The 25,813-nt window shown below is 41.4% G+C and overlaps 1 protein-coding gene across 6 annotated transcripts in view; it reads right to left on the bottom strand.

Moving 5' to 3' along the window:
• SLC22A15 (solute carrier family 22 member 15) overlaps nucleotides 1-25,813 on the bottom strand; it is a 64,359-nt gene that overhangs the window by 16,713 nt on the left and 21,833 nt on the right. For 5 of the 6 annotated variants that reach the window (XM_044452452.1, XM_044452456.1, XM_044452455.1 and 2 more), the window contains exons 4-8: nucleotides 17,941-18,105; nucleotides 15,674-15,803; nucleotides 10,864-11,079; nucleotides 8,385-8,525; nucleotides 5,401-5,486 (exon numbers count right to left, since the gene is read on the bottom strand). In XM_044452452.1, the coding sequence (XP_044308387.1) occupies nucleotides 5,401-5,486; nucleotides 8,385-8,525; nucleotides 10,864-11,079; nucleotides 15,674-15,803; nucleotides 17,941-18,105 (738 nt within the window). Of the gene's footprint in view, nucleotides 1-1,865; nucleotides 2,624-5,400; nucleotides 5,487-8,384; nucleotides 8,526-10,863; nucleotides 11,080-15,673; nucleotides 15,804-17,940; nucleotides 18,106-25,813 lie in introns of those variants that run through there. The other variant, XM_044452457.1, reaches the window with a different exon arrangement.

Genomic DNA, 25,813 nt, shown 5'->3' with positions numbered 1-25,813 from the left:
CCTCAGAATGGGCATAATGAGGAAAAACGGTTCAAGCACAACCAGTCCCCAAGTATGCCTGTTTTCTACATGTAGAAACTTTAAAAAAAATTATAAGGAGCACTTTGTGTGAGCTTGAATAAGTGATACGCTAACCCCAACTTTTAATATAAGGAATGATGCTAGGTATATTCCACAAAAAGAAAGAAAAGGGGTCAAAAGAGAAACTGACAATTTTCAGTTTATCTGCAACCTGGATTTTCATATAAAGGAAATTAAGGAAAATCAAGTCCCAATTAATCCATGTATATTAAATATAATTAACTGTTCACAGAAAGGCAGATTTCTTATCTGTAACTATCATTCTTCAAGTGGTCATCTGTGCATTCACACATATGGGCTCTGTGCCCATGTGTGGAGCTGTTTTGGGAAGATTCCAAAGCTGATTAATTAGGGGAGGGGCTTTCAATGAGACCTCAGTTCTGAGAATAAGACTGCCATCCAGTAAAGGCAGGTTGCTTACCTGTAACTGTTGTTCTTTGAGTGGTCATCTATGCATTCACATATATATGGGTGCTGCACCTGCGCAGTGCCTGTATTTGGGAAGATTTCATAGCTATAACGGTTTTTGGTGAGAATTCTGCACCTCCCCCCGCCCGGTATAATTTGGTGGAGTCCCCGGCCTCTTGCCAATCAGCTGAAAACCACCCGTTCGCCCCCGGCTGGTACCAACAAGGAAATGTGAGTGCAGTAAAATGGCAAAAATATTGACCCATTGAAAAATTGACCCAATCACCAACACCAAAGTGGGGCCGGCAGTTGGGTTGTGTGAATGCACAGATGATCACTCAAAGAACGACCGTTACAGATAAGCAACCTGCCTTTCTTCGTTGTGGTCTTTGTGCATCACACATAAATGGGTGACTAGCAAGCTTACCCACCAGGAGGCGGGATGGTGTCATTACTGGAGAACAGCAGATAAGACGACATGGCCAGAGGAGCAGTCCTGTCTGGCTCTTAACGTCTAAACGATAGTGCTTTACAAAAGTGCATGGGGCTGACCATGTAGCAGCTTTACATATGTCCTGTACTGGGATGCCTGCACATAGGGCAGATGAGATAGCCACGGCTCTAATAGAGTGTCCTTTTGGAGCAATAGGCAAGTCCAGTTTGACTAACTGGTATAAAAGTTGGATGGTTTCCACGATCCATTTCGATAGGCATTGAGTCCCTGTTGGTGTCCCTTTATCATGTTCATAATATTTGATGAATAGACGTTTGGTTTTTCTGAATGACTCAGTTTGGGACCAATAGAACACCAGGGATCTGCGCATGTCGAGGCAATGTAAGGAACGCTCGATCGGTGTCTATGGCACTGGAAAATATGCCAGCAGGACAAGGTGGAATGCTGTTGCTACTTTTGGGAGGAATGACAGATCTGTGCATAGAACCACCTTCTCTTTATGAAAATTGAGGTATGGGGGGTGGTCAACCCGAAGGGCACATAGCTCACTAGCTCTTCTTGTCAATGTTATGGATTCTAGGAAGGCAGTCTTCCATGAGAGTAGTCAGAGATTGATAGAGGCCATGAACCCTCTATATGTCCTCTATGGTATGAAATGGCTGCAACATTATCTTGATGTAAGAAGTTTTGAGGCCTCCATGGCGTAATGGGAGTAAGAACTGCAAAATGTTCTTGATGGTTGCAGATTCAGGAGAAAAGTTGTTAAGGGTTGCAAAGCATTTTATTTATTTATTTATTTATTTATTTATTTATTTATTTATTTATTTATTTATTAAAACATTTCTATGCCGCCCCTTGCCAAGGCCTCGGGGCGGCTTACAACATCGAATACAAAATACATTAAAACAATGACAATTAAAATATATACAGTAAAATGTATACATGTAAAAATATATACATGTAAAATGCTTCCTATTCGCACCATATGTACGCTGTGTGTCTGGTCTCAACGCGGACTGCAAGATGAATTGAATGTGCAGGTATAAGTTTGTCGATCCTGGGATTATTGTCAGTACCCACGTTGTTGTTGATGCCAAGATTGGTGTCGTCGATCCAAAGACTGAAGTCGGTACCAAAGCTGCTGTCAATGCAGAAACTGGTGTTGATTCCAAAGCTTGTACATGTGGAGACCGCTATCAGTTCCGAAGTCATTGAATAAGTCATGCTGTTAATTTCAGGGAATGTAGGTTTGGATGCCAAACTGAACCTTGTTGTTGGGTAATGAAATGTGGAACTTGCGAAAGACGAGTGTAGGTGTTTCTGGATAGCTGAAGTAGAGTGGAGAACCACAATTGGCGGGGCCACCATGGAGTGATCGAGATGCTGCAAGCATCCCAGCTGATCTTTGCCAGTGTCCTTGTGATTAGTGGAATCTGAGGGTATACGTAGAATGGTGTGTCCCTCCAAGAAACCATAAGCGTGTCCCCGATGGAGTTCAGACCACGATGGGCACTCAGGAGCTATTGCACACCGTGTTCTTGTGTGTGGCAATGGAGGGTGTTCCCCACTGGTCGAAGTGATGAGGTTGTGCATGGAGTGTGTAAGTCTTCGTATCCAGTCTGATGGAAAGTAGGCTCTGGTATGGACTGAGTCCAAATGTGCTCCGATGTAGTTGATGACCTGAGAAGGAACAAGGGATGACTTCTCGTTATTGATGCACAATCCTAACTGATGGAGCAAAGAGCAAGTAGTTATGATTGAGGCTACGAGGTCCAGTTTGGAGGATGAAACTAGCAGCCAATCATCCAGATAGGGGTAGATTTGTACACCCTGAAGTCTAAGGTGGGTGCAAACTGGGGCCATACCTTTTGTAAACACCCTTGGTGCCATAGCAAGACTGAAGGGAAGAATATTGTTTTTACAGATGTCAGTACCGACTGTGAACCTTAGGATATCTGGCCATAAGGGCTTGGCAGTTTGCCATTTTGATGGAAAAAGCTGCAAAAGAATAGAAGTGGCAACCGATAGCATTAAGGCATCTGCCCTCCTTATCTGCTGGAGCAGAGTGTTTTCTTTGGATGGGCCTTGAGAAGACTCTACAATAGTAGAACTGGGTTAAGGATGTTGGAAAAGAAACTCCGCATATCTTTCTTGGACTCTGTACACATTCTCAAGTCATGGTGGTGGGAGCACTATTGATGCTGGTGATTTCCACTCATGATGCACTGCATCGAGAAGGGTTGGTAAGAGTGGTATGGTCCTGAGCTCTCAGCAAAGACCATCTCAAAAACTGGGTCTTTTAATCTACTTGGTTCTTGTTGGGGATTAAGTCCAAGGCTGTGTGCCATATGGAGGACTTGGCTGGAAAATAGTCCAATGACCTCAGAAGCATGTGGAGGATTGGGTGTGGATGCAGATGTGTCAACAGGTAAATCAGAACCTTGGTCCAGAGATGACAGGCGCAAGGTGGAGATGTAAGGTCCAGGGTGAATGGAATCAAGTAAGTCAGCATGGTGATGGTCCTGTGAAATGGCATGTGGTGGCCTGGCATGGTATGGAGGGGAGCATTGCGTTGCCATTTCTCTCATGTTCTGTGAAGGTCCACAGAGTGGTACTAGGAGGAATGGGAGTGGTATTAGAAGAGTACTGATTGGATCTGACTGGGCTTCAGTGAGATTTTCCCTGTCTGAAGTTGACTGGGCCCCAGCATTCTCTATAGTAATCCGTGTCGAATTCTCGGCGGTATGGAATAGGTTGCCACTTAGGTCTGTGCTCCTTATCAGTGATCAGGGACTGAGAACAGTAGTGGCATCTATCTGGTTCAACACAGAGGACGACACTTGGAATCGAGGATGCTGGGCAGTTGTGCCTTGGTGCAGAGACAGGGTCTGTCTGCAGGAATACTGTGGGTGATGGGGTCACAGATTTTTCCCTCGGAAGATGAGGCACTAAGTGCAGGAGGTGGAGGTTGAGTCTGAGGTTCCTGTGCTGGTTGATAGTTGATGCTACTCCTGCTCAGGCACCATGTCTTCAGTACATGGGAGGCCAGTAGGAGGTATATCAGAGCACTTTTTAGTGTGTGTGCCAGCTTCTTGTTCTTTTGAAAGATTAGGCGTTTTTGGAGCCTTATTCCTTTTATCCATTTTCTTAGGCTTCCCCAGTGTCAATCTTTTCTTGAGGGGAGCATCTGGATGTTTGTCTGGGTTAGCAGACATAGGTGTGTGCCTGAAGTGGACAGCTGGGCATTGTCTGCATGTAGGGTGTGGCTCCAAAGTTGTCTTTAGATCTACCCGGTATTTTCTCGCCTGTTTGGTAAATGTCTGGCAGGGATAGCAGGTATCAACAACGCGAGTTTCTCCCAGGCCAAAGGTCAGCAACCCGCGGCTCCGGAGCCGCATGTGGCTCCTGAATTCCTCTGCTGTGGCTCTGTGGCTCCGTCGCTCACAGCCCCCAACCTGCGACCCGCACCGGCACAGCACAGCTGCCGATCTGTTTCATAAATGCAACACACTATAGTTTTTTATACATAGCATAAAGGTAAAAATGATATATGCAGTGTTATTTTCATTTTAGAGGTCAAAAGAGTTTTGCGGCTCCCAGTGTTTTCTTTTCTGTGGGAAACAGGTCCAAATGGCTCTTTGAGTGTTAAAGGTTGCCGACCCCTGTCCCAGGCAAAAAGGCACAAAGAGTGCCCATCAGTAGGTGGTAGCTTGTAACCATAAGCCAAGCAGTTGCAGAATAGAGCTTTAAGTGCCATTTTGTTGAGTGGAGGAAGGCTGAAGGATCTAGTAAAGAGTGGGGTGGGGGGGAGGCAAGAAAAAAATGAGGATAAAGGCAAGAAGGTGAGGAGAAAAAACACTGTAGAGGAAAACCTATAGACAACAGAAAGTTTGAAGAGTTGAAGAAATGACATTTGTGAAGTATGTAGTAGAGGAGGAACTTTCCAGTGTGCTCACGACAGCAGTCGAAGTAGTGAGGTCTTGCTGGCAGCCCCTCCCTTCATGTTGGGTTTGCCTAGGGCCTGGACTCCTGCCAAATAATAATCAGTTTTGGAATCTTCCCAAAACAACTCCATGCATGCACACAGAGCCCATTTATATATATTTCACAGAAACCACGAAGAATAATAGCAATTCAAAGAGAAAAACTGGTGCAATACTTCTACTGAAACAGAGGTTTAAAAGTGCAGTTCCTTGCCTAAAAGATGAAACCATCTGCTATGAATTCAAAGGAGTTAACTATGGAATACATACACAGATAGGGCTTGGGTATAAGTTCCATTTCTGGCAGCATCCCAGATTCATAAGATAGATTTTTAGAGGTATTTCCTACCTTTCTGGTTAATTGCTAGAGACAATCCTTATGCAATTGCTTCTTTTATATATTTTTGATAAAGCCTGTGCTAGAAAATGAAAAGTTATTGCATACTTACAGATTTAAAAGAAAAAGAAATTTACCTTTCTTTTCTGGAAGAAACATAACAATAAGGGAGGCCAGTCCTCCCAGGGACAAAAATGCTGCAAGGGTCCGTTTGCGGCCAAACCTAACAAACAGAAAGAAAGAGAATAATGAAAATACATGAGAAGAAAACTAAAAAGTGTTCTTTACACCCAGGGCTTCAGTACAGCAAGCCTATTGCTCTTTATTCCATGTTCCTCCTGCTTTTTGAACAGATCAGAGATCAAAACTGTCAGAATGCCATAAACCTTTCTGACATGCAACCCTTTACCAATTTAGAATTCTAGGTCAACATAGTCTGAAAGTGGATGTATTGAAATTTGGCAACAACATGCTGAGGTTAGATCTAATTTAAAGCCTCTCTGTGTTGTTATCATTTATGACCCAGCTTGGAAAGAGCCAAAATTAATGGACGTTGAAATTCTACTGCTGACCTAAAAGTTAACATAATTCTGTAACAAACCTTCAAAAGCAGACTTCAGGTCTTAACAAAAGTTGAATCTCTCCCTTACTATCTCTTATTAAATTAGTAAAGCAAAGCTTGAAAGACTATGTGACCACAAATTACTGCATCATGGTTATAAATGACTAGATCTCTTATATTTCACTGCCTTTGAGACTTCATTGTAACTCTTTATTTATACCTGGCTATACCTGTGTGATGTCATGTAAGGCACATTGTGTTTCAACACACCATGGTGTCACATCATACAATATATAACAGAAGTGACCAGACTTGCTCAACAGAAGAGCCACATATGTTAAATGTCAGATTTTTGAGAGCTGCAAGCAGATGCCTGTGGAGGCAGCAAGCCGCAAAATAAGCTCAGCGAACCACATGTGCCTTGCAAGCCTCAGTTTAGCCCCCTGATATATAATATTGCAATACACTATGAGGGGTATCATATGACGTTATATCGTGTTATACACTTCATATCACCAAACACACTATTTTATGTGCAATGTCATACGATGCAACTCATCACAATCAGATTCAATATTATGATATATCATATCATATGATATGTATTATTTGTTTTTTTAATTCCATTTCTATGCTGCCCTATAACCTGAAGGTTCCCGGGGGTGGCTTACAATACAACAACATAAAAACATACCTACTTTACAATAAAACAATTATTAATCGAATCAAAGATAAAAAAATAATGTATACTCACACAAACTAGTAAACACAACCAACAATTTAACCAAAATTAAAATAAGATTTTAAAAATCAATAAAAATATGAGCATTAAATAAATTTAAATTAAATCAACCAGAAACTTGTTTAGGTAAAAAAGATTTCACCTGGCACCTAAAACAAAGAAGAGTAGTGTATAAAATATGAACATACTATTAGCTTTTAAATTTCCATAAGACACTGTGTTGTATCTGCTACAATAAAAACAGACTGAGTCAGAAGGGGCTTCCTGGGCCATTTAGTCTGACCCCCACCTCTTGCTGGCACCACCCATGAATTGCCTACCCTGTGCATGTCCAACATATCCTTAAACACCCTCACCAAAGGGGCTTCAATCACCTCCCAAGGAAGCCCATTCCATACCCTAGGGGTCCTAACCATCAGGAACTACTTCCTCACATTCACCTTGAATCTTGGTTCCCTGAGCTTTGCTCCACTGGAATGTGTCCTGCCCTCCACCGCAGGGGAAAAAAGGTCACAACCCACCTATGCATGGCACCCCCTCTCGTACCTGTATGTCACTAACAGGTCCCCTCTGAGTTTCCTCTTCTCAAGGCTGAAAAGACCCAGCTCCCTCAGTCTCTCTTCATATGGCTTACCCTGCAAACCAGCCACCATTCTTGTGGCCCTTCACTGCACCAATTCCAACCTTGCTATATCCCTCTTGCAATGAGGGGCCTAGAAATGAACACAATACTCCAGCTACATATGCACCAGAGTCATATAGAGTGGCAGTAATAGCTCTCTTGATCTAGAAGCCATGCTTCTAGCTATGCATCCAAGGGTGGCATTTGCCCTCTTGACTACCACGTCACACTGCTGACTCATGTTTAGCCTGCAGTCAACCAGCACCCCAAGATCCTTTTCACAGGTGCTGCTCTTCAGCCACTTGTCCCCTCAACTGTACTTATGACACCCATCCCTATGCCACAAGTGCATTGAACCCCATCCTGTTGTCCCCAGCCCACTTCCATAGTCTGTCCAGATCCTTTTGGATCCAGAATACCTACTCTTCAGTTGTAGCCACTGCCCCCATTTTAGTATCATCAGTGAATCTGATCAGCAGACTGGTCACCCCCTCCTCCAGGTCACTGATGAAAAGATTGAACAGGATTGATCCCAGGACAGAGCCCTGGAGGACCCCACTCTTCATTGACCACCATCCCAATGATTCCCCACGAATAGTTACCCTCTGCTTTGAGTTCGTCTACCATGCCCTAACCCATTTGACAGAGAACTGGTCCTTCCCAAAACTCCTCAATTTCTCAACCAAGATATACAGCACTTTATCAAAGGCCTTGATGAAATCCAAGTAAACCACATCCACCATGTCCCCTCCATCTAGCCAACTCGAAAGCTTGTCATAGAATTCCACAAGGTTCATCTGACTGGACCTGTTTTTGTGGAAGCTGTGTTGTATGGCTGCCAACCTCCCTTCCCTATCTATTAGTCCAGAAAGAGCAACAGACTAATATGATTACATCTCTAGAATTCAATGAAGAAAAAGTTGTTCATTTCATAAATTGTATTCCCATGCATATTTCTTTCATCTGTGTGCCCACAATGAACATGTTAATCCCCTAATTGCAGAAGTATTTTATTCATCATTTCATGAAGATCAAAATCATTACAGTGTAAATATAAACGTGTAATGCATAACATTGCCTTCTCCAATAGAGTTGTAGTCAGTAGCATCTACAGTATCTATAACAGTGAAAACAATAATCCTATAGTAAAAGTTACAAAGGTATGAATCAAGACTTCCTAATATGCAATACTCACCATTTTTGGCTGATCAAGTAGATACAGAGAGGGTATGCTGGAATCTCTATTAGTCCAGAAAGAGCAAGGTTAGCATAGATGCTGCCACCTAGGTCACCCACATTGAGAGTAAGACCATAATAAACCAAGCTGCATACAAACCTTTAGAGGCAAAAAGAAGAGATGCAAAACGTGAAGTTGGTTTCTTGCCTATATAGTAACAATAACTTGAAAGCAGACAATGTTTTATTTACCCCAAGGGATGGAACTTAATGACCACATTGTCTTCACTGCTACATCAACATAATCAATGCATGATTTGAAAGTGAATCGGATATTTAAATTCTGGCACAGCATTTCACCCATTCCCTTGAACTATTTCCAAACAATGATCCTTTTTGGGTATGAGATACACACTGATTCAGCATACCAGTAACATAGGGATCTCTGCTAGTATAACTGCAAATTGGAGACTGGAGCAGATCACAGGAAAGTGTGCATAATAGCTACAATTAACCTTTGCTGTATGAAACCTAGTGTTAGTTACAAAAGGGATTATATTTGAAGTGCTTCAGAGAAGGCAAATGTTGCATATAAGAAGGTCTTTGTTTAGCTGAATTTTTCCCCCAGGTTTGAATTAGCATAAGAATGGATTCCAGATTTCTGCTAGTACAGGTAATTTGAGACTTAAATGTATAAACTGCTCTGCATAACAAGAAAATCTGCATATCAATAATTGGTCTATTGGCCTTTGAGCTGCATAACATATTCTGATTCAGAAGAGAGCAATGTGCTTACTAATGAGGACTAGCCCATGAGATCATATTATACCAGTCCTCTGTTGATTGCATTGGCTGCCAGTTGAAGTCCAGGCCCAATTCAAAGTGCTTGTTTTAATGTTTAAAGCCCTAAAGGGGTTAGAACCAGGATATTTGAAGGAGCGCCTGGTCCTATATGTCTCTAGCTGGTCATTAAGATCTGCTACAAAGGCTCTTTTTCTTCTTACATTGTCTGGCATTTATATCATATCTTTCTTCCTTTTGCAAGGAACCCAAGACAGCTTATACTCTTATCCATTTCATCCTCACAACAACAAACCTGTGAGGTAGGTTAGACTGAGAGGCAGTAACTGGCCCAAAGTCACCCAATGGGCATTATGCCTAAGTAGGGACTAAAACCTCAATCTCCTAAGTCCCAGTCCAGCATTCCTACCCACTGGCTCTCAGGAAAGAAAAAGAAAGCTGTTTTAAAAAAAACCCACAGGAGGCCTAAATTTGGGGATGTTTTTAAGGCAGATTTTGACATTGTTCTACAAGGACTAGACTGCAGGTCTAACTGTGTATAAATTACACAACAGAATGTGAATTGGGGGAGCCCAGTTACTCCAACATGCAGGATGTTAATGGCACTTTACTCCTTTGACACTTTCCCCTTACCTTCCTTGGGGAGAAGCAGCTATTTATCACTGGGTGGTTGCACCAGTTGGTGCACTATCAAGGGAAATCTCTTGCTTTTCCAAGCAAAAGTTAACAAGGGTTCTAGTGGCTTCATGGACCACACACAAAGCAGCTGAGGGCCACATACTCCATAAGGATTCTGCACTCCTGTTTTAAACCATCCTTGATCCAAATCATTGCAGAAGTTATAATAACCCAAACTATCTCAACTAGCAGGATGAACAATTGATTTGGTGAGTTTGTGGGGTTATTGGCTACACAGAGAAAACAAAATCTCCACAAAGTGAAACAAAAACAGAACAATTAATTGCTTGTCTAGTATTTTAAGATTAGATCAAGAATGGCTCTGAAAGTTAATGTAAGAAAAAAACATTACCCTTCCCTTTTTCTGTTATTGTGAGCATGAGACAGTGTGAAAGAAGCAAATAAAACCTAAGGGTCCTACAAATGGTACAACTGCTGCGGGAAATGTAGGGCTTTTACATCATATTTATATCCTGCAAGGAACCAAAGGCAGCTTACACAGTCTTCCTCCTGTCCATCTGATCCTCACAACTCTGGTGCACCAAGTTAGGCTGAGAGTGAGTTACTGGCCCAAAGTCACCAAGTAAGTTTCATGGCTGAGTTAGGACTAGAACCCAGAACTCTTAAGTCTCAGTCTAACATTTTAACCACTATACTATACTGGCTTCTATTGCCATTATTTCTCTGTCAGTTGTAATGTGTGCCAATGTTCTCAGGTTTCTTATTTTTCACAAAAGTCTAATTTCCATTATTTAGTGTGGTATAACAAAAGCACTTACCAAATAAAGTAGAGTACTATCATATTTTAGAAATGCAAATTAAAAGGATGAAAATTACTAAACTTTTTTAATTAAGTGGATTCAAGCTAAGAATAAACAGCAGAAGCTAAATAATCAAACCCAGGCCTATTCTATAAGGGTTGCCAATAAATGAAAAGCAAACAAAAATCCTGAACATACGCCATGCCTAACAAACTACAAGAGCAGCACTTCTGAAATCAGATTAAAAAGTGCAAGTACCAGATGAACATCATTATAAGAGTACGTCCCAAAAGAATCTTGTATCGGAACAGATGCAGGATGCTTCCAGCCTCCTTGTAACTCCTTTCAGGTGGGAGCTTAAGTGAAAAAGTGCACTTTGGCTTGTGGTTCCTCTTTGCAATGAGGTAGAGCGAATCTTCAGCTTCACTCAGCCGTCCTTGTGAATACAACCACCGTGGTGATTCAGGAATGAAGCTAAAAGAAAAGGATAACACATTAGGGCCTTTTTGCCATTCAACAGTAGCTCTGTCAGTAAAAATAATATGTTGCAAACCTGTTTATATTGCAGATACACTTTAATCTTTGCTGCTACATGCAAGATAAAACAAAAAACACAAGATCTCTGAACTATACGTGACCATTTTATACAAAATATTAGAAAAAATCTGAGTGGATAAATAACAAAAACAAAACATGAAAGCAAGAACAGAGAAGCAATGGACATTCACACACTTTACTGACATATACTAAAAGTGCACATATACTCTAGTCAGCATAGCATATGCTAAGCTATTTGGTATAGTTGTATTTCTCTATTTAAAATATTCAAAAAAATTAAAATTCTGCATCAGGTGGTCAGTTAGCAGTCATCCTTTTTGTAAATTTAAAATGAAATTATGGCCTTTGTCATTCAAATACAAGTCTGGACTCTACAGTGGTATTTGATTTGGACCCTGACTTTCTACCCCAAAATGACAGAGCTTATAGGAAAAATGTGATTCAATTAAAACAATAAAATACATTAAATTATAAAAGATGATTACCAAAAAAAAAAAAAATTAAAAATCGCACCCAAACCAAGAGAGCAACCAATAGGCCAATGCCTTCATAAATGTCTTTGCCTCCCAGCAGAAGTCAGCAAACTGGAAGCAAGCCTAGCTTCCCTTGTGTCATGCCTCTATTTCAGCATTCTTCATCTGAGGAAAAGCTCGACTTACCTAGCTGCAGTGATGCCTCAACTCCTGAGAATGAGACAGAAACAGAAACTAGGACGGAGATACCTGAACAGTAGGGAAGAGGTAGGAATCTCAAGGGTGAAAGAGGGGACTCTCTCCTTCCCCAGGGAACCTCAAAACCTGAGCCAGAGGGGAAGACTTCCCAGCCCTTGAGAACACCACTCCTTGGAAAGGAGAACATAGATCTTTCCTCTCAGGCAGCATGCTAGACTGCTGCTGGGAGTGTGGGCATATCCAGCCAACTCATGGATAAAAGGCCACTACCGTATTGCTCAGGCTACACAGGAAAAAAGACAAGGCAGTTACTGAGGTTCAACAGGTAGTGCAGTGAACTTACCCAGTGTCCCAAAGCCAAACTGGTTTCAATTAGGCCTGGAAGCTGCCTTCCCCAATTATTCTGCAGATAAGACATTCCTTTGCCATGAGAACAAAGCTGCTTGCCTTACCAAAACATTTCATTTCCAGAAATGGGGAGGGAGCCTGGGTATATCTGGAGAGGCTTTGCAGTGGCAGGGAAGAGGAATCATATAAAAGAGATGTTTTATTTTCAGCCTATGTGGAGGAACTGACACCTTGCTCACCCAGGCACCCTAGAAGGCCCACAAACACCCCCAGTCTAGTAAGGAAACCAATAGATCACAAGGGGTAAATTTTTTCTTTGGCTTATTTAGTAATGTTCTGCATCCATATTACATTGTTGTATTCAATAAACTGTATATCATCTTTAACACAGGTGATTTTGTATCTTCCTAAGTATTCTCAAACCTACGTAGGGCGCCTTGGCTGGACCAAACCCCATGATTAATCCTGTGTCTGCAAAGTGTTGGGGGGGGGGTCAAAGGTTACAAGGGTCCTCAGGTGCCTGACAACAACTGTATGGATTCTTTCTAAATTTTCTCAAGAATACTGAGCCAGGTTGCTCCCTTGGTGTGTCAGGAAGCAGACCTGCAGAAGGAATAAATTCTTGCTGGTCTAGGGTAGTGAATATTCACAAAGGAAAGGGTGAGATGGATTTTCTTGACTGCCTCATGAAATCTATGGGATATTAACCATAAGCAGGAAAGTGTTAACTAGACCCTCTCTGCTGATCTATGGGCAGTTAAAGAGTACAATCCCTGCTACAGGAGGTGTTGTCAAGTGCCCAAAAGAGGAGCATGCTGATAGAGAAAAAAAGAAGAGCACCTAGTCATTAGGGTGACTAAAATGAAGAGAAACAAGTCCCTTAGCAGGGCTTAGCCATGATATGAGATCTGGATAATGATTACCCAGACTGTCTGGGACCCAGACAGGTCCCAAACCTGGGATGGTAACACCTGGGCACCTATTTCAGAGTAGAAATTGACTGAGGGGGTGGAAGATCACCTGCAACTCCTCCATTGATTCAGAAAAAGACAAAGTAGAAAACCCTCAAGCTACCAGCACAGTGGGGGATTTTTCTCAAGTTCAACTGCAGGGACTGACCAAAGAATGTCAGCAGCTGCCACTGCCTTGATCATGTTTGTAAGATCAGGGAGCAAAAGGTATGTTCATGAGCCCTGAAGAAATGAATAAGATGGGGATTCTGTCAGATTTTAATCAGATTTTGTAAGATGCTCAGCCTGCTATGATGATTTTGATGGAGTGGGTTTTGGTTGCAGTGCAAATTCAGTATGCTGATGGAAACAACCTAGCTATTAGTGGCCAGAGAGCTGAGGCAGCACATGGCAACTCAGGCTGCAGCTCACCTTGGTATCTATCAGGGGCCAAACCAAGAGGCTTTTACTGCCAGCATGAGACCCAGTCTCATGTTTAATGGATCCCCACACTTGAGAGGAGCTTTATTTTGTTGTGTCCCTTGGGCAGCTGGATGCCATTAAAGAACAGCAGGCACAAACAAAGGCTAACAGGCAAGGCAAAGGGAAGCCTGGAAAGAGCAAGGTGTCCCAGATGCATTTGGCTTCAATCTGGGATGGAATCCTTGCAGAGAGAATTGATGAAAAATCCACCACTTGAGTTTTGAAAGGAATGTGACACAGAGAAACACTAGCCCACCGCCCAGACACATGAAGAAATCCTGATTGTACCATCAGAAATAATGTAGGAGGGAAGGGTGAATGAGACTCCAATCTTGAAGCTTGACTTGTTAGTTTGGAAAATAACTCAACCAGTGGTAAGACCCAATCCTCTAAGTAGGGTGAATGAAGAGCACCTCCTTGGAATGCCTTTTCAACTTGTATTGAAGAAAGAATAGTCTGTCCAGATCCTTTTGGATCCAGAATACCTACTCCTCAGTTGTAGCCACTGCCCCCATTTTAGTATCATCTGTGAATCTGATCAGCAGACTGGTCACCCCCTCCTCCAGGTCACTGATGAAAAGACTGAACAGGATCGATGTCAGAACAGAGGCCTGGGGGACCTTACTCTTCACCGACCACCATCCCGATGATTTCCCATTAACAGTTACCCTCTGCTTTCAGTTTCTCAACCATGCCCTAATCCACTGGACAGTGCACTGGTCTATCCCAAAACTTCTCAGTTTCTCACCTAGGATATCATGCGGCACTTTGTCAAAGGCCTTTGTCCAGGTAAACCTCACCCACTGTGTCCCCTCCATCTAGTCACCTCATAACCTTATCATAGAATTCCAGAGGTTGCTCATCATAACCAGCATGAACAACTTCTTCAGTTCATTGTAGGCTTAACACCAATTACTTTTAAAATGATAGGCAATTTAAAAAGTTAAACCATCTACGATCTGCATCCAAAACTTAGGACTTGTGCTAGTAAACTTCAGTCCCTCCCTGATGTCCTTCTGCAAGCATCTTTATTCAAGTAGGCTTTAATATGAAAGTGCATCTCCTATTTTAAGTACAAAGTCTGCATGGTGCAGGTTTCTCCCCTGGGTTGAGCTCTGGAAAAACAGATATATGGGTTTTCAGAATGGTTCCATCTCAGAGTGGAAAAGCCAGCTGTGAAAGACACCTATATGCTTACATGGAACTCTCCCTAGTACAATCCAAATCAGTTTTGCAGCTGTATTTCAAACATTTGTTATTTTTCTTTCCTTTGGTAAGGTGAAGAATGTTTATACAGAGCTATGCATATGTATCTTCTTTTTTAAAAAAGAACACAAAGAGGCAAGTCGCTCGATGAACAAGAAAAAGAAATTGAAAACTGATCCATTAAGCCAGTTCACTCTGTAGATGCTCTTAAAATTGTCTCTATCCTAATCCTAACAGCTGCTTGCTTTTAAGAGACAACCAGCCTACCTTTAAATAGTGGATTCAGATGACTCATTAGAGGAAAAAATATTGTCAACACATCTTATGAAAAGAGGAGGCATGAAAAAACTAACTTGGACATTCAGTTTAGCTGAACAAAAGCAAGTGGCCAAATAAGGAAAACACACACAATGCACAATTGTTAGAAATCATGGAAAACTAGCAATGCAGCAGGACTTTCAAGAGCAGTGCATAAAACTAACAAGAATAAAGTGATACCTAGGTCACCCTCCAGACTGTGTAAACAGGAGTAGATTCTGAACATAATACTCCTTTTCTGCTTAGTACTGATAAAACCATAACTTGAATTGTGTGTCCAGACCTGGGCAGTATGATAGTGGAAGGAATGAATGACAGTGGAAGGAATTCAAGGAACGCTAATAAAATGAGGGAGCACAGAAAACAAATCCCATGGGAAAAGGCTAAAGCAACTATATACAGGGAGTGGGGCAGAGAAGAAATTAAACAATTTATAAATACAGGGTTCAAAAGAGGGATCAGTACCCTTACTGAGTGGCTCTCCAACATCTTTTCATGAATACAACCAGAACAAATATATGGTGTATAACTTACAGAGAGAGGAGAAAGACAATTGTTCCCTCCAGGTTAACCACAACTGCTAGTGTTCTCCAGGAACGAATAAGATATCCTAACAAAGCATACTGGGCAATTCCCACAGCAAAGAAGAGGCCACCAATTGATCCTAGCATAAGACAGATAAGGAAAATGGAGTTAATCCATGCAGCTATGCTTACTAACAGGCTTTTTAAACAAAAGAGGCAAGCAGGGAAGAGTATCTAAACAAAGCATATCTAAAAACAAAGAACTTCAAGGAAGGAAGCAGGTAGGATTAATTAACAGAAAAAGACAAGGCAAATTACACTATAGCACCTGACTTACCTTGCATTACATTAACCACCTATATCATAAATGATTATGGGAAGGTGCTTAAAGATTAAAAGCACAGTTGTGTGCAAGTTTAAACACAAAAGTCCCTCAATACCTGGCATGCTGGGAGAAGTATGACTTTTTTCTCCCCAAACTTGCATAGGACTGCAGCCCGAGTAACCATTTGTCATAAAAGGTGCAAGTGTGATTTTATGCCAAACCAATTCAACACCTTTAGATCATACATTATTTTTCTTAGAAGATAAGAATAATATGAAGAAGTCTGGCCAAGGGCGTTCTAAACCCATTAACATAAGAGAATCCTTTTTGTTAACTGCTGATATAACAGTAATAGATACATAACCACAATTATGGCAAAAATGCACACTAAAGGATTTGGCATGAGAATATATCCTAAGAAAAAAACCTTAAAGCTAGTCGTTTCATCCATTCTTGTTCAGCTTTTATTCTCAACAGACCTTCTAAGTCCAGCACTACTTTAAAAAGTATACACAAGATTCAGTGTATGGCATTTCTAGAGCTCAGAGCACTTATCCTTCCTTCTAATAGCACAGTTGGGATGCAGTGCACTAGTCACTGTGAACAGCAACATGCTGCACCCATGAACCTCAGGGAAGGAGGGAGGGAGGGAGGGAAAGTGCTCCTAGACACTGTGGTTAAAAGTGAACTAATCTGAAGCCCAAGTAACAAAAGGTGAACCTCTCTTCAGTTGGTTAAGGCCTTCATGCCAGAGCAAAAGTTTGCCCTGCTATTACTTATGTTTAATGGGCACTCCACAACAGCACTGGTAGCACAATTATCATCAGTGGGATCATTTTATTTATTACATTTTTAAACTGCCCAATAATTGAAGTTTTAGCATACATAATGTTTAGCACATAGCAGCTTTGCCTGGCAACAGCAAAGCTAGAGTGATAGGCTGAGATAGTGCAACACATGACGAATCAGTTATGTTGACCCCATCATATACAGCTTGAAGTTTCTGGTGATATTTAAAATTAATATGAATACTGAAAAGAATACTCAACTATTTGCATCAGAGCCTGCAAGGCTTCAGAACAGATGAAGGACTATTAATAGGCATGCAAGGAATATAAGCATAGAACTTCTCTATACATTACAGTGAGACAGCACATCACATGCATCCTATAATATGCATGCTTATATTTGTTGAGTTTGTGCATGAATGGTGGGAAACCAGAGCTAATCACAGCTTCCCACAGCAGGCATGCTTATGATAAAAAAAGGGGGTGTACTTGCTTCTGAAACATTATGGGACTAATTTCATAGGTCAGGGGTCCTCAAACTTTTTCAAAAGGGGCCCAGTTCACTGTCCCTCAGACTGTTGGGGGGCCAGACTACAGTTTGAAAAAAATGAATTCCTATGCACACTGCACATTAAAAATTTAATTAAAATTGAAATAAATTTAAAAATTAATTAACATTTTAATAATTAATTAAAATTAAAAAATGTTTGATCGCTTGCTTGGAAAAGGCACTTGATTTTTTAGATGGCACGTTACTTAACTGACTTAATCCAATAATCTTCATCAGGTAGCAATACTGCGTCATCTGCACATTAAATGTGGATTGTCCTTCCAGAAGCTCCAAGTAGCACGGTGATTTCTTTCCTCCCTCCAGAGAGGGGCAGCATGGGGCAAGCAGCCTTGCAGCCTGGTCCGGAGTTGCTTTATTCAGAAGCAAGCCTGGTGGAGCTCAGAGGGCTTGTTCCCATGCAATGGCGCAGAAGATTCGGATTGCAGCCATGTAACCCCCTTAGTTTGAGGACCCATGTCATGGGCGCATGAAGTACACAAAGCTGTTTTCATAATCTTTAAAGCATTCCTGGAGCATTTACTAAACCCAAATTTGAATTTACTAGTAGAGTTTAAGCCAGTTTAATATAGAACTGTAGTAGTTAAAATATGTACCTGCCAGAGCCCAATAAGCAGTGCCCACACATTCATTCAGCAGGACAAATGCCACCAGTGACATGCCGCCATTCATTACTCCAACCAAGAAGCGAGATACTGCAAAGAACTCATACGAAGGGGAGAATCCATTAGCAACAGCAAACACGATGTCAAGAGCAAAACCTGGAAGGCAAACATAAAGTTGTCCTTTAGAGTTGCCGTGGGTAACTAGTAGACATCCAGATGATTTTGTCTACGTGTCCCATCATCCCTCCCCATTGGCTATGCTGGCTAGGGCTACTATCAATTGTAGTTCAAAACATCTACATGACCACAAGTTGCTCTCTCCTGCTTTAGAAGTATGACTAAGAGGTGTTTTTTTTTTCACCATCAGTGCTGACACACTGAAATCTATAGTGGCACTGAAATCTGTTACTCAAAATGTACTCCATAACAAAAAATATAGCTGTTTAAAATATGTACAAAAGTCTACTTTACTGTAGAATACCTTATCTGTGGAAAAGAAAAAAGAAAAAGCCAGATCATCTTATTTGATTATTACTAAAAGTGTTCTGAAGTTAATGCCTCCCAATCAAGCCCTGTACAACATCTGGTTGTACAACTGTTGTGGGGCTGGCGGTCCTTCCCAATGAAAGCAATTACTCCAGTTAATGCTACAGAAGCCTTTCTACTACACAATATTACAGATACAGTCAAGTAAGCTAGGAAGTTGTCCTCTCTCTCTGAATGAGTTCAGCTCATGGGGTGCTTTTTACTCTTCTGGGCTGCCCTTCCGTGGGCGGGTTACTTTTACTCCTCTCCCTGAGTCACTCAGGATTAGATTAAGAGAAAGTTAGAAGATATCTATTATTAAATATTTAGGAGTAAAATTACAAAAACTGCAATGTTTAAAAGGGAATAATTTTGATAATTTAAAATATGAAATGAAAAAGAAATTGAATGAATTTAGAAAGATTGGTTTATCGTGGTTTGGTAGAATAGTGGCATTTAACATGAAGATTTAACCTAAGATTAATTTCTTGTTTATGATGTTGCCCATCATTTGAAAGAGATTTGAAAAAGATTTGAAAGAATGGCAAAACTTAATGCATTTTATAATGGGGACAAGAAAGCAAGGATTAATTTTAAAAGGATGGTAAATGCCCCAGAAAATAGGGGGTTTAGGAATTCCCAATGTAACATTTTATTATATAGCAAATCTAATGAGGCATATACCAGATATTATATTACAGCCAGATAAAATAATATGGGGTAAAATAGAATATCAAGATGTAGAGGAATCCTTATTAAATATCTTTCTCTAACAAGACAATAATAATATTATTAACAAGATAGGAAAGCTCTTTCTTAAGAATATGGTCAGAATTAGGAATACATATAGAGGCATATTTATCCCACTGATTTTGCCATTATATCCAATTATGGAATTAGAAAGATTCCTAGAGAATTTGGGGAGTAGTTTGAGGGAAGTACTGAAGAGTAAACATGTTATTAGGTTGAAAGATTGGTTAGAGAAAATGAAGAGTAAAGAAACGATACAAGCAATCCTGGGACAGGGTAAAGTAACTTGGTATAATATACTTCAATTAGATCATTGGACTAAAGATTGGTTGAAGAAATATGATAATATACAAGATCTGAAGATACAATTTTACAGAAATAAAAACAAGATAATAAGTGGATGAAATGAATGACAAACTTTATAACATAGTATTAGAAGGGGAGGACCAATATGAGCCTCTTAAAGAGCCTTGGGAAATAGATTTAAAAAGAAATATTATCACTGAAGAATGGAATAATATGTTAAGAGAATTTTAAAATTTATGTCAGTAAGAATTAAAGAGAATTTTTAAGAATTAGTTTGGAAATGGTACTTAACTCCAGTTAAATTGGGTTATATGAATAATGAATATTCTAATGTATGTTGGAGATGCAACTGGGAACTGGGTACATATTTCCATATGTGGGGGAAGTACAAATATATAAATGAGTTTTGGGAAGTGATTTTCAAAGAAATTGGTAATATATTGAATTTAAACATTGAAGCAGACCCTGGACTAGCATTATTGTCATTATTTAGAAAACAAGTGGGACAAAATACTAAAGAATTGATGACAAATTTATTAACAGCAGTAAGATTAATAATAGCAAGGAATTGGAAAAGAAAAGGTGAATATCAAATAGATGACTAGGAGAAAGAAGTTTGAAATATAGCTATTAATAAGTTAACTTGCAATATTAAATGGAAGAAAGGTTTGGTAAGTAAAAATTTTTTGAAAATATTTGGAGACAGTTTATTGAATATGTCTTAATAAAAGAGAGCCAGTGTGGTGCAGTGGTTAAGAGCACGGGACTGGGACTCAGGCGATCTGGGTTCTAGTCCCTGCTCGGCCATAGATCCAACTTTGGGCCAGTCACAGATTCTCAGTCCAACCTACCTCACAGGGTAGTTGTGGGGATAAGATGGAGGAGAATGATGTATGCTGCCTTGAGTCCTTTGAGGAAAAAGGCAGGATATAAATCAATCAATCAATCAATAGGGTTATGAACCATCAGAAGAGTCAATACAGTTCTGGGAGGGAAGTGAGAGGGGGCAACCTGAATAAATAGAAGATCTTACATTAAGTGGAATGTTTTGTTGGCCTTGGTGGAGGTAGCAGTGCTATTATTGTACTGTTTAGTTATGTGTATTAGTGTTTAATTATGTTCATTACTATTATATTAATTGTATTCTTTATGTATGCTCAATTAATATTTTTTAAAAGGATGCCAGAGATAACAGCTATGGTCTGTTAACGACAGGCACATACTAACAACTGGCACCTGATGTCCCCAAGAACTAGAGCATGGGCCATCACCCACAGGTCAGCTGACCTAGGCTGTGGAGGGATAAAGTCAGGAGAGAGAAAGGTTCTTTGTTGCTTTCCTTGCAGGTTCTACTCTGCTGTTCTTTCTCCATGGTGAAGATTGCTGTGTAACCCTGAGTATCCTGAGGCTATGGAAGGCAGAGCCTCTGTGTGCATAGCTAACGCTAGGATTTAGAATTCTTGTCTTCCATCCAAGTGAGCCAACAAGACCCTGGGAGTTGGGGTTTCTTCCTTGGCTTGTCTACTGTAATGTTGCTGCTGTCCAATCTCCCTTTCCCCCATTTTACTCTGTTTTATCCTTTTAGAATGTATGTTTTAGCTTCCTCCACTCCTGTATTTTATCCTTTTGAATAAACTGATTGTTCCCCAATGTTGGGTGTGCTGTGTGCTGAATCTAGTGACTGGTCTAGGACTGAGGAACCAGGGAAGGCAGGGTTTGGCCCAGTTGGTCAGGGAAGTGGGGAATTCCTGATGCCTTTCTGTTACATGGTGGCAGAGGTGGGATTCTGACACATGCCTTATCCCAAAAGCAGTGGAGGCTTTCAAGAGGCTTTTCTTGATGCACGCAAACTCTTTGTTGTGTTGTTCAGGGCTAGCATGACAGGTATAGAGGAGAGACAGAGTAGGGAGCAGGGGAGTCCACAAGATGAGTTGGCAGATGAAGGTGTGTCAGAGTTGGTGTGGGATTTGGAGGTCACCCTGGGCAATGAGGAACCATCTGGCAGGAGCAACTGGAGCAAGCAAGAACATGAAGGAGCAGGGCTGGAGCAGACTAGGGCATGCAGGATCAAACAGGAGTAAGGTAGGAACAAACTGGAACAAAGAAGGAACAAACCAGAGCAAGACAGGAGCAACTGGAGCAAGCAGGAGCAGACTGAAGTATGCTGGAACAAGGCCAGAGCAAACTGGAGCAGGACTGAAACACAGCTGAGGCAAACTGCAGCAGGGCTCAGAGATAAAAGGGCCAGAGCACAAGGAGTCACCAGGACAACTTGCACTGCTGTGGCAAAGAAGAGTAGTGCCATAAAAGCTTTTATGCTGGTCTTCAGGACCTCCAGCTGCACTGCATAATTGCTCTTCAGTTGCTCCCTGCAAGAGCCTGCAAGGGTGCTCCTGGTTCTACAGGGACTTGCAGGGTCACGCAGGCCCTGATCCTGACATAGAGGGGGAAAGCGACTTCAATGGCAACTAGTGATTCTCAATGGGTTCTGGCAAGCTGTGCTGGAGCTGGCCCATGACTCAGCTTGGGCATATAGGCATGAAAAGGATCCTGCAGTGAGTGTCCAAGGGATTTTAATGGCTGTGGTAGCACAGACTCTGAGAACATATTGTCAGTTGTGTCTGACTTGCTAGCTCTGGGAATCCAGTCAGGATATATGGAGAACCCCCCTTCCCCAAAGTCCTTGCCTGTGCTCAAGACCCCCTTTGAACATGTAGGAATGGATATCATGGGGTCATTCATTCCCCCATCTTGGATGGGGAAGAAGTTTTTCTTTTAATGTGATATTTTGCCACTCGATACATGAAAGCCATTCTGTGGCTTCAATTTCAGCCACTGCTTTGGCCAAGGCATTGTTGTCTATCACTACTGGAAAAGGAATGCTCAAGGTTCTATTTTCTGATCAAGGCTCTCATCTGATGCAGAAACTGTGGGAGTTGACGGGGTGCAACATGGGGCATCCATCCCCTACCACCATTGGGTTGATGGAAAGGTTCAACCAAACATTGGGACAAATGTTTTGAGCGTATGTGACTCAACATCCTAGGAACTGGGACCAAGCTTTGCCATACTTGTTGTTTGCATATATCGGGATGTCCCTCAAGAAAGTTTGTGGTTTTCCTCCAATGAACTGATGTTTGGGAGGAAGGTGTGGACCATTGACCTTGTTAAAGGCAGAATAGGAAGGGAAGCAGGATAATACCCCACAGGTGGTGGTCATGTTTATGCAAGATCTTTACTGTACTTTGGGAGAGGTGGAGTTAGCAGCTGGAGAATATCTTGAACAAGTCCAGCATAAACAAAAGACTTGTTACAACCAGACAGCAATACTGAAGGAATTTGAATTGAGAGATAAGGTGCTGCTGCTGAAACCAGTAAAGCCAGAGAAACTGGCTTTGAGGTAGGAAGGCCCATGGGAAGTAAAACAGTGGGATGGGGAGGTGAACTATTTATTGGAATGGCTACAAGCCCCCCCCCCCCACAAAACAAGAATATTCCACACAAATATAATGAAGCCATTTTATGACTAGCTGGGTATGGTGTTCTGGTATTTGGTGGATAAAGAGAATACAGGGCAAGTGGTTTGAGGAACGCCAATAAGAAGGGGGAACAAAAAAGCAGTTCTATCCCCAGGGTTAACTATTGTTCAGAAAACCCAGCTGTGGGGCCCTCCTACAAGGTTTTCATTTAATGATCTCTAGTTTGCTGGGATGCACATATCTTGCCAAGCATACCATCAATATTGAGGACCACCCCTTCCCTTCAGTCAGTCCCTTATTGGACTACAGAGCCTCATACCCAGGAGACAGCAAAGGAGATTCAAGCCATGTTGGAGATGGGAGTAATTGTGCCCAGCCAGTCCCCCTGGTCTGCCCCCATAGTTCTGGTAAGCAAGCCTGACCCAGGAAGCAGAGGCAGATTTTGCACTGATTATTGAAGGCTCGACTAGCTCATGTTACCAGACCCCCTTCCCTATGCTGCAGGTGGATGATTTACTGGAACAGCTAATGCAAGCCCAGTATATCACAACCACTGATTTAACAAAGGGCTATTGGCAAGTCCCCTTGGATAAGGAGTTCGCTGCCAAAATTGCATTTTTCAAACACCTGGGGCTTTACCAATTTACAGTTTTGCCCTTCAGCCTGCACATCAGGCCAGCTACATTCCAGCAGCAAATTAATCGGCTCCTCAATGGGATAGGGAGGTATGTTTGCACATATTTAAATGATGTGGCCATCTTTAGCCCTACTTGGGAGTCAAATTTCGAGCAAGTCTGGGAGGTGTTCCAGCATATTCAGGAAGCCAGGCTGTCTGTGATAGTTCAAAAATGTCAGTTTGAGTTGGGGGAAGCTGTATATCTGGGGCACCAAGTAGGCAATGGATGGCTCCAACCATTAGTGGCTAAGATAAGGGTGGTACAACAATGGCCTCAACCACAAAGAAACAGGTTCAGTCCTTCTTAGGATTGTCCAGGTATTAGTGACAATGTATCCCACATTTTAGTCAAGTGGTAGCTCCCCTAACAAATATGTGCAAGAAAAGAAACCCAGTTCAGGTTTGATGGATGGAGCCAATGAGCATTTGAGGCAGTAAAGGCAAGTCTGTCCTCTCCGCTGATCCTGCATGCTCCAGATTATGGGGGTCCATTCGTCCTTCAAACAGATGCCTCTGAGGTGGGGGTTGGGGTGGTATTATTGCAGGAAGAAGCTGGGGAGGAACTGCAGTCAATCACTTACTTGAGTGGGAAACTGCTTCACCTGGGAAAGAGTCTTGGCTAATATAGTGCCTGGCAATCGTATGGGCAGTAGGAAAATTATGCCTGTATTTGTTGGGCTGGGCTTTCCAATTACAGACCACTCTCCCTTATGCTGATTAGATAGAATGAAGAACAAAAATCATAAATGGTTGCACTGGAGCCTGGCCATGCAAGACTATGATTTTTCAGTGGTTCATATCAAAGGCCAGCTGGCAGATGGGTTATCTAGGGCCTGTGGGCAAGGATTGGAGTCTTACTATGGTTATACATGTGCTGGTTACCTCATGCTTGGATTACTGCAATGCCCTCTATGTGAGACCGCCTTTGAAAACAGTCTGGACTATGCAACTTGTTCAAAATTGGGCAGCATGCCTGCTTACGGGGACCAGCATCTGTGAACTTATCACGCTGGTCTTATGCAGGCTACATTGGCTGCTGGTTGCCATTCAGGCCCAATTTAAAGTGCTCACAGTAATACAGAAAGCCCTAAATGACTTGGGGCCAGGTTATCTGAGAGAGTGCCTTTCTCCGTATGTACCTGCCTCATCAGTGCAGTCTTTGTCTGAAGCCCTCTGCTGCATTCCTCCCCCTCCCGAAGTGAGGGGGGAAATTAAAAGGAAGAGGACTTTTTCAATAAGTGCCCCATTCTAGAATTCAATTCTGCTGGAGGTTTGGTTGGTGCACACTCTTACTTTTAGACACCAACTTACAGACATTTTTGTTCCATTGTTATTTTTACAGTTGGTTTTTAAATGATGATTTTACAATGTAATAATACTAAATGCTGCTATCTGATTAATTTATACTAGATAATGATATTAATTATGTTTTAATGGGTTATGTTCTTTTATTTTTTTGGATCCCCTGTATGTTATTTTGTTTAATATCCTTATTTTGTTTTACTTAATTTTAGTAGTTTTTATTGTATATTGGTTTATTGTGAATTGTGGATTTTATTGTGTTGTATGTTGTATTGTATCCTACATTGTACACTCTGGATTTTATTATGTTGTGAGCCACCCAGACAACCTATGGCTAATGGAGCAGCATATAAAGTGAATAAATAAAATAATAAAATAAATAAAACCTTGACCCAATGGAAGGACTGTTCCCATCTTTCCGCTATAGCTATTTCTGCAGAGAGAAAGCAGAAGCATATGGTACCCATACTTAGATCTGCAACCTAGGAGATAGTTAACAGGAGGAGAAGTTTCTATCATCTTCTGCAAGGTTTCCCTAGTGGCTGGAGTAGGGGCTATACCAAGAAAAGCTGGGACTCTTGTTCACATGAGCTTTCAGCAAGATTTAGGTTATCTGAATTACTTATGAGTTTGCTTGGGTATGAGCTAGAAAGCAAGTTTCACATAAGAAATAAATATACAAAATAGATATACAACAGCTATATAGATGATTTGTTTACTTCAAGCTAATAGGTCAGTGCTTTGATATCCTAAGAACATGGTCAACTGGGCAAGGTATGGCCTATTAACTCAGCTATCTCTCCACACAATATAGATCAGAATATAC

Source organism: Varanus komodoensis, unplaced genomic scaffold (assembly GCF_004798865.1).
Source record: "Varanus komodoensis strain SLA01 unplaced genomic scaffold, ASM479886v1 scaffold72, whole genome shotgun sequence".
Taxonomy (NCBI): domain Eukaryota; kingdom Metazoa; phylum Chordata; class Lepidosauria; order Squamata; family Varanidae; genus Varanus; species Varanus komodoensis.
Note: the sequence above shows the minus strand (reverse complement) of the source record. Positions and strands in the feature narration are given on the sequence as shown.